The 12,857-nt window shown below is 38.0% G+C and overlaps 1 protein-coding gene across 5 annotated transcripts in view; it reads left to right on the forward strand.

Moving 5' to 3' along the window:
• SLC44A5 (solute carrier family 44 member 5) overlaps positions 1–12,857 on the forward strand; it is a 375,730-nt gene that overhangs the window by 320,131 nt on the left and 42,742 nt on the right. For all 5 annotated transcript variants that reach the window (XM_072754861.1, XM_072754860.1, XM_072754863.1 and 2 more), the window contains 3 exons: positions 2,516–2,600; positions 9,375–9,503; positions 10,324–10,384. In XM_072754861.1, coding sequence (XP_072610962.1) covers positions 9,414–9,503; positions 10,324–10,384 — 151 coding nt within the window. In that variant the 5' untranslated portion in view covers positions 2,516–2,600; positions 9,375–9,413. The remainder of the gene's footprint in view (positions 1–2,515; positions 2,601–9,374; positions 9,504–10,323; positions 10,385–12,857) is intronic.

Genomic DNA, 12,857 nt, shown 5'->3' on the forward strand with positions numbered 1-12,857 from the left:
TTCCAAGATTAATAAGCAAATCTCCATCCTGTATTCCCCAGATATTATTCAAACTGTTGCTTCTATGCTATATCCTAGTGGGGCTGTTTGTTGTGCTTTTTAAGGGTGGGGACTCTTTCCTCCTGCCCTCCAGGCTTTCCCAGCTTTTCCAGGGTCCAGCCTGCTGACCTTTAAATTTCCATGTACTAAGCCCCAATGCCTGTAAAAAGTCACAAAGTTCAGCTCCTTTGGTTTTCAAAGCCAAATGTTTTGTCGATTCATCTCCCCATGCCTGGGCTGCCTGGTGTGAGGATCTGTTTCTTTTCCATCTCTGCGCTTGCATTGTCCCTCCTGGGAGAGTCCTATGGGTCTGTTTAACTCCTGTCTTGTCTCTGCCCTTCCTAACCTCTTCAAGTTAGCCTCTTCTCTATGTTTAGCTGTGGAGAATTTGTTCTGATAGTCTTTGGTCATTTTACACTGATATGGGTGTTGCCTAGTTGTATCTGTGGATGGGGTAAGCTTAGGGTCTTTATACTCTTCCATCTTCTTCATATTTTTGATCTTTAAAAGTTCTCTTACCGTCTATTTCTTTGTTATTATATACTGCTCTTATTTTATGGATAGTCTGCTTGAGTTACTTTGAAAATACTGGATTTAAAAGTCCATCCTATGCCCTAAATTATTTGATTTCATCCAGCATCAGTTTTTACTTTAGTCTTTCTCTTTCATATGCTGATTCCTCCTTACATTCCTGATTCTACTTGATTGCCCATTATTATTAAAGAACTAAGTCACTTCTGTGAATTTGTCCCAAAGCTAGGTTAGTAGTTCTGTTTTTCTGTGAGACCTCTTCCCTGTATAGGGTGATAAGGCCATGTTCACGGTCAGATTTCACTACAGCATGAACTGATGGGAAACTGGCTGTCAGGTCTGGGCTTTCAAAGTGACAGGCTTGTAGGCTGGGGCACCAAATTCTGTAAAAGCCTTTGCTAACCCCAGAAGGCTCATTCCCCAAAGGAGGCCTCAGGTTTTGCATGTTTTTCCTGGATGCTGGAATTCCAAGTGCAGGGGCATGGGAGAAAAGAGAGGTGCTGGTTTGTACTGTAGTTCTGTATATAAATCTTCAATTAATCTTGTTTTCAGCCACATTTTTCACTTTCAAAACTGAATCCAGCATCTCATGATTTCTAACAGGCAAGTTGTATCCCACCCTTTCCATACTCCTTTGTGGTGCACTCATCACTCAGCATACTCTCATATGTTTTCCATCTTCTAGAAATTGCTGAACTCTCATTCAGTTGTGAACAGATCTTGTCTTTCCCCACCCTCAGCTAGTTTGATGAGGTTTATTACTTTTTGTACTTCCATTCTTTTATTTCCATGAGTTTCAGGAAAGAGGAGAGAAAGGCTTAAGTGCATGGTACAGCATTTTGAACTACTAGTTTGCAATTGATTTTACTTTGTTGTTTCTTGATGGAAATACAGTGTAAGTTAAATAGTTACTCCTTCAGTCATTCCCATGGAATTGCTCAGTTGCAACCATCACCACCTACTCTGTACCTGAGGAATCTGAGGTTCACTGAAGTTTTATTTTCATTTTTTAAGATTATTAGAGAAAGAGAGTGAATGTGAGTAGGGGGGAAGGGTAGAGGGAGAGCACAGAGGCCAACACAGGGCTCTATCCACAGACCCTGAGATCATGACCTCATGATCATGACTGACCTGAGCCAAAATCAAGCATCAGATGCTTAACCAACTGAACCACCCAGGTGCACCATGAGGTTCACTGAAGTTTAAGGAAATCAAACAGACTGTGATTGAATGACTATGGCTTTGTACTGGAAAGCTAAGTTGGAGTCTAAGATTAAACAACAACAACTTATTCTGGAATTATTCTCATTCATTCTGCAACATTTGATAAATATCTAGGAAGGGCCAAGTACTAGGTTGTGTTGGCAAAGTAGGGATATTAAAGTGAATAAGGTATGAGCCTTACCCTTGACAATAGCATAATTTGGTGAATAACTTCAGTTTATGTAGCATTTTGCAGTTTATAAATCAGTTTTACCTATGAGGGACTCTTGACACCTAGAGATTTACCATTCAGTTTTAAATAATCCCAAGGAACTCCAGTGATCCATGACATGCAATAATTTATTCATTTGCATGGGTACAAATTCAAATCACATGTACCAGAATACTGTGTAGATGATAAGGCTGTTTGAGTGGTGAAAGAGTGAATCTGGCTCTTATGGAATCATTATTTTTCAATGGCAACACAGTCTTCTTTGTGGATGTGAAATTCTTTAGCCAATCTGCTGTTGATGGACAATTTCATTATTTCAGTTTTTTACTATTACAAAAAGGAGCTGTGAATGTTAGGCAGCTTAAAGGGGAGTTGGGGACTATACTGTAGCTGTCTAGGGAAAATGAAGCCAATTTTTAAAGGTCATTATATTAAAAGTATACAGGGTCTGAAATGATATGGAATATTTCCACAGTCACTAAAGATTACTTTATGTTGTTTTCTTAACAGGAACAAGACCATTCTGTTTTACTTTAACTTACTCAGCTGTACCAGTCCCTCTGTGGTGGTAAACCTGCAGTGCCCTACCACACAGGTAAGGCAAAAAAAAAAATGCCTTGCAATTTTGAACATTTTTGGATAAAAGAATTCAATTCCATTTGAATTCTGTGTATGCATAGTTAACATGGACTAATGGAAGGTGGGAAGACACAAGCATGAGCTCCTTTTTGTTTAGATACAATCAAATGATATCAAAATGAAGCAGGATTAATCATTGTAGTATCACTAAAGAACCTTGGCGATTTGGTCAAACAACCTATTTTTACAAAATAAACTGCAGGTCTGAGAAGTGATATTTTTCTCAAGATCAGTATTAGGAAGAGTAAAGCTAGCTATTATAATAAACTTGAGTTTTTCAGTGACTTAACATAGTAGTTTATTCCTGGCCATAGAACAGGATCAGGCTGGTGTTTATGGTCAGTGGGCAACTCTTCTCTAGGCTCCTTTCATCTGGCGGCTCTGCCTCCATCCTTCTCATCATCTGCATCCACCTGTCAGGGAAATAGAAGATGAATAAAGCGTCTCTGCTCTTAAAAGCCTTGGATTAAAAATGTTCACACATCACACTTCTACTCATACAACATACATGTTATTTTTATATGTTCACTCCGAGATGCAAGAAGGAAGGACGAAAGCAATGTACTTGTGGGATGAGGCATCGACTTCAATGGCAATTAGTTAGGTCTTCCCTAGTCTATCCCTCTGTCCTCCAGAATCCCCTTCTTCCCAAGGAGACAGCCCAGCATTCCATGTAGTACTATCTTTAACCCAAAGTCCAAGGATTTATGGGTGATACATCCTCTATCAGATCTTCCCATTGAAAATGCAATGAGGGCCAAGGCTAGGACTAGAAGGATACAAACTCCGATTCAGAAAGGAGTGATAAATGCACAGTGGTCTCTGGTGCATGGAAACAGTTTTATTAGACCTGGATTGTTATTCCTCATTTCACCCTATGGTCCTTTACTCAACCACCCGGGAGGATATTTCCTCTCTGCTGGCCTCAGACCACATCATTGCTGAGCACTGGAGACATAAGCTCTTTTGATGGCAACAGAGCTTTGAAGCTCCCTTGCTATTGTGCAAATTTAGCACCTCAAAGACTGTTTTAACAGTCAAAGGCCTTTTCAGGTTAGCTCATGAATTCTGTGGCAGCACAACTACCCCAAAAATGTAGTAGGCTTCTAACTTCTATTTCCTTTTTGTTCCACGTGCCAGTAAACCACACCCAAGATCTTCCCTGATCTAGTTGGTAATTCTGCTTTCTTCCTCTCTTCCTCATCTCTCTCTCATAGATTTTTGATATTTCCTGCTGAGACTGAAGCCAACCTCAGACCCTGGCATCTTCGTTCTGTGACTACCTCTACCACAAGACTTTGTTTTCTACCACAGCCACCCCCTCCCAAGATCAAATTCTTGACCTTGTCAGTACTAGTAATTACCTCCCTTCATAAATCTCAGTTTCAAACATCCCAATGTCTGACCACTGCAATGCCTCTAACATTCCAACTCCAATCATAGTACCTCATTGGCACCTACAAACCCTTAATGCTAACCATCCCCCCCCCCCCCCCGCCCCAATGTCCCTCAGTTCCTTCATGTTTTCATTTCCCTCTGTGTCTGACTTAGATTTCATGGTCCTTCTTAAAATCCACTCCCTTATATAAACTCAATTTCTTTGTCCCCTCCCACGTAGTTGTTGTTCCCTGGCAAAACCTCATCCTTAGCTAAGTGCAGCTCTCTGCCTATTCCATGCCTGAACTCAGGCAGCCATGAGTTGTAGGAGAAAATATATAGAACAGTCCTTTCAACTCAGAGCGACTAACCTCGTGGGCCCTTAGTGCTGTCCCACAACCATGCTACAGACTCTTTGTTCACTAGCTTCGCCTTCTAGTAAACAATTTCATATATTTTCCCCTTACCTTAAACTTCCCAATCTCCTTGCCAGTCTCTGACTTTGCTTCCTATTTTACTGAGAAAAGTGTAAGCATTCAAAGACAAATTTTGAAAGATGCTACAGTGACCTCCTCTTGCCTACCTGTTGTCATTTATGTTCATGTATTTGTTCAACCTTTCCTTGTTATACTGTGGTTGAACTGCCCTTGCTCCTCAGGTCATCCTATTTTTTTTTTTTTTTGTAGTTAACTTTTTTTTTTTTTTAAGATTTTATTTATTCATGAGAGACATAGAGAGAGGCAGAGACATAGAGGGAGAAGCAGAGTCCCTGTGGGAAACCCGATACAGGACTCCATCCTAGGACCCTGGGATCACATCCTGAGCCAAAGGCAGACACTCAACCACTGAGCCACCCAGGTGCCCCGTCTATCAATTTGTGCATTATCTCTCTCACACACACTCAAGCACATCATTCCAGAAATTTTCTGTTTTTTTTCTTATTATTACCATTTTTCTTTCACTAGTAAATCATCCCCATCAATATATAAACATGCTGTTATTTCTTCTATCTCAAAAAAATTCTCTCCTTTACCCCACAACCCTCCCTGCCCACACACAACCTCCAGGTACTGCTCCATATCTTACCTCTGTTTTGCAAAAGTCCTCAAACAGTCTATGCTCAGTGTGTCTAAATCCTCTCTTCTCATTCAGGCTTTTACTCCTACTCCAATTGCCCCCAAATGATACCATCGACCTCCATATTATCAAACCGGTGGCCAATTCTCGTTCCACATTTATATGATCTAACAACATTGTTTATTCAAGCCTCCTCCTCAAAACACTTTCTTGATGTGGCTTCCATGGCACAACATTCTTCTAGGTTTCCTCCCAGATCTCTGGCTACTCCTTGTTAGTCTCCTTTGCTGATTTTTCTTCATCTTTCCAACATCTTGTAAATGTTGGAATTCCCTCCCATCACCAAGCTTAGTCCTTTTCAAAATCTACGCTTACTCTCTTGGTAATCTCGCCTAGTCTTATGGTTTCATCATCTACATGCTTCCCTCCCTAATTTATATCTCCAGATAAGTCTACTCCCTAAACTCTTGATCTTTATATCCAACCTCCTACGCAAGGCCTCTACATGGATATTTAGTTGACGTCTCAAATGTGACATGTCCAAAACTCAATTCCTAATGTCTGACTTCTTCCTTGATATTATTCTCCAATCCCATCGGTCTTCCCTGTTTCGGTTAAGGCCAGCTCCAAATATCAATGAATCATCTTGGTTCCTCTTTTTTTTTTTTTTTTTTTTTGTACTGATGTATGAACTGCCAGCTAATTCCTCTGGTCTCCATTCAAAATATACCTGGACCAAACTACTTTTCACCATCTCTTCCTTTTTTTAAAGAATCATCGTCTTTTTTTCTAGATCAATTCAGTGACCTCCTGACTGGTCTCTCTGACTCTATCCTTGCCCTGCTTTCTACTCCTTTCAGTCTCTTTTCTACCCAACAGCCAGTGTGATCCTATTAAATATGTCACATTTATGTCTCTCCTTTGTTCAGCCCATGCCCCCATAGGTTCCCAAGTTACTGAGATTAAAAGCAAAGTCTTAACAATGTCCTTACTGGATCTTTCACTGTCCAACTCTCTGACTACATATGCTGCTACTCTCTCTCTGCTCACTGTACTCAGGTTATATTACCCATCTATTTGTGAAGGATCCAGGAATGCTCCTGTCTCAGAGCCTTAGATGGTGTTCTCCCTGCCTACAGTACTCTTTCTCCAAGTCACTGTGGCTTGATCACTAGTCTTCACATCTTTCCTCAAAGGTTGTCTTTTTAGGGAAGGCCTTCCTTGACCACCCATTTAAACTTGGAATCCCACTCAGCAGCCTTTTATTCTCTAACCTCCTTTCTAGCCTTATTTTTCCCCATAGCATTTATGACCATCTTGTAACAAATAGTTTTACTTGTTACTCATCTCTCCCCTGCTAGAAGGCAAACAGCTTAAGGGGAAGGGTTTTATCTGTTTTATTGTGTTTCCAGTACCTAGAACAGGCTCAGAGTAGGTGATCACTAAGTATTTGTTGAAAGAATAAGTGAAAGAGTAAATTAATATCTTCTTACACCCAGTCTCGGAAGTTTTCCACTATACAAATCCATCATTCTCATGATGAAACAAAAATATCCTTGTACATTATGCTTTTTTACCCACATACATGTTATTTACAGTTATGTTAAATATACCATAAATTATTTACTAGGTCATGGTTTGTTTTTTTTTTTCATAACAAATGTAGTATTGTAACCTATAGTATAACTTTTCTACTCCCCAAATTCTGACTTGTATTAGATCATTAAACCTATATGAATTAAAGATATAAAAATAATGATGAATTACATTTAAAGCATTTTGTGGTTACACGAAAAATCAGGATTGAGTCAGAATATATTTTAGCTGCCAGTAATGGAGACTTGCTTTTAGTCTGCCAGACATTAGTGCATCTACTGATTCAAGCCATATTTTTATGCATTGTGGTTTTTTTGTTTGTTTTTTGTTTTTTGTTTTTTTTTTTTTGTTAACTGCCAGCATGGTCCAGACGTGTGTCACAAGCATTTGAAGGACAGATTGTGATCAATTAGGATACTCTACCTCAATGTGACCTTCATTTTTGGCCAATTATATGTTGATTGCTACTAATCAGCACTGTATTTAAAGTGAACAAATTGGTCTGATAGAGGGAGAGAGTAAAAAGCAGTTGCTATATTGTTTTTTAACAGCTCATTTGTGTCTGGAAGGAAATTTGATGTGCTTCTCTTTAACAAACCACTTTTTGCTATTTTAATTACTTTCTTGTATATATTGTTACTGTCAGTTAAGGCCTAAAGCATTAGCACTTTCAGTATTCATTTTATAAATCCATGTAAATGTACTCAATAGGGGAACTAGTGAGGTTACCTTTCAAAGTCCTATAATTGTCAAAGTCTAAATGTAAAATATCTCCCAGTGTTATAGGTTTATTCAGCTTAGCTCCAATCAGAGTGAAATTTTGACATTTGTGTTAATGATAACCTTGGCCTTCTTTCAAAAAATGCGCATGTTGGAGGCTTTCAATATCCCTTAACAGTTCTTCAGCTTTAGTAAAAAGATACCTATGAAACCTCAATATTTCCTCTAGAGGGGTGTGTGTGTGTGTGTGTGTGTGCGCGCGCGTGCGCATGAGTGCATGCGTGAATGCCTATGTACATATGAGAAACTAACAGAAAATGCATATGGAGGCGTGGATGTGGAGACAGTTTGTTTGCCTTGTCAGAACTTCTAAAAGAAATTAGACTGCTGCTGTCACCTCCAATCTCAGTTAATATTATCTTACAGTATCCAGTTAGTCATCCACCTGCTACCTTAGCTGTGGGGTCAACACCAAATATTTTTGTGTACAGTAGAAACATGACCCAAAGGATGGGAAAGAGATCAGCTCAGCAGCAGTGTCTGATGTCTAGGTGACAGCTCACCTAGCTGTCAATGGATTGAACTAGAATCTGGCCAGTGAGAAGTTACCAAAGAACAGCAGGGAGATGGAGGAAGTTTGAGATGCAGTCTTTCATAAGGAGTAACTGAAGGTGGAGGAGAGAATGTGTCAGGACTGCAACTATCGTGGCTTAATAGGATCTTTGTTTTTGTTTTGTTTTTTAATTATAAACAAATCAAGTGCATCTTCTCAGATTCAGCTTTCTCTCTGTGGAGTTCCTAATTGGGTTTCAGTCACTCCACAGTGGCTCTGGACTACTAGCACAGTGTTCTAGTTTGGCATTAATAGGCTCTCTAAGTTCATTAACGTAAAATAATTGCATTGGTGACCTCTCTGTCCACATTTGACTGGTGTTAGTAAAAGACTATAATAATGACTGAGTGCCACAAATAGTCCTAATTTTGTTCGTTTCTTTCTTTTTTTTCGTTTCTTATAGTAATACACCCCCAATTATATTTTGACAATTGTTGAAAATTCACAGGCACTGATAGTAATTAATGGCATAAGTTATCAATATTCAGAGCATTTCACCATTTAATTTATATGTAGGAAAAGAGGCAAGATTTTAACCCTGAAAATGTATAAACTATACAAGCAAGATTAATCTTGCAAAAATTAATCTTGCACTATACCCTTATCTACTAACTCAGAAACTAATAAGGAAATATTTTATTAAAAGTCCATCACTGTTTTGTGGTAGTGGTCACATGAATCTACACATGATAAAAATGCAGAGAACTGTATGCATGTGCGTGCACACAAATGAGTGCGTGTAAAACTGATGAAATCTAAATAAGGTTAGTAGATGGTGGCAACATCAATTTTTTGGTTGTGATATTGTTCTGTAATTGTGCAAGTTATTACCATTGGATAAAATTGGGCAGAATGAATTATTTCTCATAGCTGCAAGTAGATCTATGGTTATCTCAAAACCAGAAGTTAAGAACAAGTCTGCTACAATGTCTTATTGTCTTAACCAAATCATGATCAAAGACAAGGAATAGAGATTGATAACTAGTACATGAAAGATTATTTTTTTCTTTTGAAGGTTTTATTTATTTAGTAATGAGAGACACAGAGAGAGCCAGAGACACAGGCAGAGGGAGAAGCAGGCTCCCTGCAGGGAGCCCGATGTGGGACCTGATCCCAGGACCCTGGGACCATAACCCAAAGGTTATGCTCAAACCAAAGGCAGACGCTCAACCACTGAGCCACCCAGATGTTTATTTTTTACATAAATTAGAAAATTGATCTAAGTTTCTTAGATGGAAAATGGTGCTTTGCTCTTTATAGTGGTTGCATAACCTAGAAATCTAATTTTACTTTCTTGGTTTGTTCAACTTAATTGAATCCCCACCACTGTGTTCCTTTTCTTTACAGATCTGTGTCTCCAAGTGCCCAGAAAAATTTTTAACCTACATGGAAATAGAATTTGCACAGAAAACAAGCCAAAATTATTGGACATACTACAGCCAGTTCTGCAAGACCCCTTTTGGAAAGCCTGCAAAGGTATGTGTGTTTAAGCTTAAAACTAAAGAATTTAACTTTTGTTTCGATTTCAAGTGTAACATGAGCATTTGTAATGGATTCTAAATCATCCAGGAGATTATTATTCCATTAAAATACAAATGCACATGTACATACTAACATATATGCACCATTTATAGCATATCATTGTGTAGACTTCTGGTGTTATGCAAGACTCTTATGTCTGGTAAGTTAGCTTTAACTCATCCCTGAAACCAACAAATTCTCTATGTGTATGGATTTTTTTTTTGCCATCAAGATCTAGGAGCTAATGTCATTTCATCTTATTAATGTCACCATTTCATTACTGTAATGATGAAGATCCATGGCTACTTGTTAACAAGTAGAATTTTACTTCCAAACCCAACTTGATAATTATTCATTAAAAAAAAAATCCTCAAACCCTATCTAGGTTTGAGACTTATTAAGGAATTCTAAAGCTCCGTTGCATTAAATGGTAATAATGGCTTCTAACTTAAAGAAGATACTCTTTTTCCAGAAAAAAAAAGTTTGAAGAGTTAGAGACTCAGAATATGATTAAGTCATAGATATTCACATCCAAAGGTGTGTTGTGGCTTCAGTGGGTCTGGTTTTATTATAGTTGATTTGATTGAATTACAATTAGGACATTTAAGAGCATTTGTCAAATAAGCATGTGTGTGTGATATTAAAATCACTCTTATTAGAGTAATATGAAATAATGAGATAATAATGGAGTTAAATTTTTAAGGGACACAATTTTTATACTGAGAGTAAACTTTGTCATTGTGTAGTTTTTTAAATGTTATACTCTTCATTTTAGGCTCTTGCACAACTTTTACTGGATGATGATTGTCCAACAGCGATTTTTCCAAGCAAACCATGTAAGTGGTTATTACTTATCTTAGAATATGTAATTATAAGAAGTTACTTAATTCAGTCCCCTTATTTTACTATTGACAAATACTGAAGCCTAGAATAGTTGTGTGACTGGCCCAGTGTCCCAGAGTTAATTAAGAAGAAGCCAAAACTAAAGTCCATTCTCCTGACTCCAGCCAGAGATATTTCCACTGGAGCTCTGTTAGTTTTGGGGTTTTGTTGCATCAACATACACAGAAAAGATCAAAATCTGATTTTAAAGATGCCTGGGTGACTCAGTGGTTGAGCATCTGCTTTCTGCTCAGGGCGTGATACCTGTCTCGGGATCAAATCCTGCATCGGGTTCCCTGTGAGGAGCCTGCTTCTTCCTCTGCCTGTGTCTCTGCCTCTCTGTCTCATGAATAAATAAATAAAATCTTTAAAAATAAGTTTAAAAAGGATTTTTAAAGCCCAAATAGATTATCTAGTGCTCTATGAGCACATGTAAACACACACAGACATAATCTTATAATCTTGCACACTCACCCCTGAACTGAGTCAAAGAGTTTGTTCAGAAGTTGCTTGGGGGGTGAAGTGAGACAGACTTGTCCTAGAATTTGAAATTTGAAATATTTGTGTCTCCTAAATGAATCAGTATTTTATATTTTTAAGTTTTATAAATTTTAAAGTTTATATAAACTTTGTCTAACTTTTAAAAAAAAGAAAATTTCCATTCTTACAAATTTTCCACTTGTACAAGTTTTCCATTTGTGCCACCACCAAATACAACCTCTTATGCGCCCCCATCACTTTTCTTTGGGTCATTGAGGACCCTGAGTAAAGATGTAGGTCTTGTAAGCAACTATGTTTTGCTGGGAAGCCCTGGGCAACAAGGGTCAGTAGTCAAGAAGCAATGTTACAAAATGATAGAAATTAATCTTTAATCACTGAAGGTATAATAGGTGGAAGAGTATAAGACATTCCTGCCCTTACAAGTACAGTTTGGTTAAATTACACTGGAGTATAAAATGTACACTGGAGATACAAGACTGAATAAGGCATTGTCCCTCACAGACATTGAGGTAAACATCACGGTCAATTTGTGTTCATTCCCCCAATAGGTGATTGAGTATACTACTTAATGGAATAGTATGCAGCTGATAAAATTCACTTATTCAGGAGTTTATGAAAGGAAAAATAAGCAACGTTAAAAGAAACAAGGGAAAACTGTGCATTTTTTTTTATGGTTATGAGTCTCAAAAACTTCTTTTAGAAGAAAGACTAGAAGGAAATTGATCTAAAATGTTAATAGAGTTCATTGTAGATGGTAGAACTATGTATTATTTCGTATCTTCCTTCTTATTTTCTCTACTTTCCAAATATATAATGAGCATATTTAGCAATTGAAGCTAACTGATTGGATGGAATTGCCCATTACAAGGTCTCTGGAGGACTCTGTAGGCGGAAACAGTCCTATTTAAGGAGTGGCAAGGGGCAGGAATGCACAGAAAAGCTGAAGGGAGGGCAGGAGAGAATCTGGGCGTGTAAGCCAAAGGAAGGGAGTTTCAGAAGGCAGGGGTTGACTAACATGTCAAAGACTCAGAACGGTTAACGCAACAGCAAATATTTACTGAGTTCTACTACGTACCAAGCACTGTGCTAGGAAATGGGTTCAAGCAGGATGATGACTAAAAGAACTTTGGAGGTTTTGGCCATTTGGAAATCATTGGGATCACTGGGAGGACAAATTATTTGGAGTGGTAAGGGCGGAATGTGATTGGATTGAGAGGGAATAGAAGCAGCTGGTAGAGACGACTATGTCGAATTTGCCAGGGAAGAACCAGGGAAAGATGAGGAAGCTACTGAAGGAATCAGCCATATATTTTAAGTGCTACAGAAGATGGAGGTAGATAGACTAGAGGTCATTTTAAGCCCGAAAAGTCAGGAAAGGCTTAGTAAAGATGTATTCCTTCTTTCCCTATATCAACTGCTTTAATATTTTTAGGTTCAAACTCCTCAAAACCCCATGCAAATCTGTTACAAAAATATAAAAATGAAAAAAAAAATATAAAAATGATCCACTTCTGATTTCTGGTCTCTCTTCATTTAAAATTGGGGCTTTAAAATACTTTAAGTAATACAGATTTGTAAAGAGGGAAGGATTCTATTTAATCAAAATAAGTGCGTAGAAGATTGAACAGGTGAGGTAACTCTACAGAGAAATGATGCTAGTCTGCAAAGTTCTGGGCCATTTTGATAGCCTTAGAATTTCTATTTCTAGCCCCTCCAAAAAAAAAAAACATGTAAATGAGAAAGCTGGATGGGAGGCAAATTATTAAGACTTCACAAATAAAAATTCAGTTGTCTTAGTAGCCTGAAGTCTGAGCTAGTTCTTATTTCTCAAGGAATTATTCACAAATCTTCAGTTTTCAATGTTTCACTCAAGGAGTATCTAAGATATATATTTTTAATAAGAAAAAGTAAACTTGGGGTGCCTGG

The sequence above is a fragment of the Vulpes vulpes genome, chromosome 3, assembly GCF_048418805.1.
Source record: "Vulpes vulpes isolate BD-2025 chromosome 3, VulVul3, whole genome shotgun sequence".
Lineage (NCBI taxonomy): Eukaryota > Metazoa > Chordata > Mammalia > Carnivora > Canidae > Vulpes > Vulpes vulpes.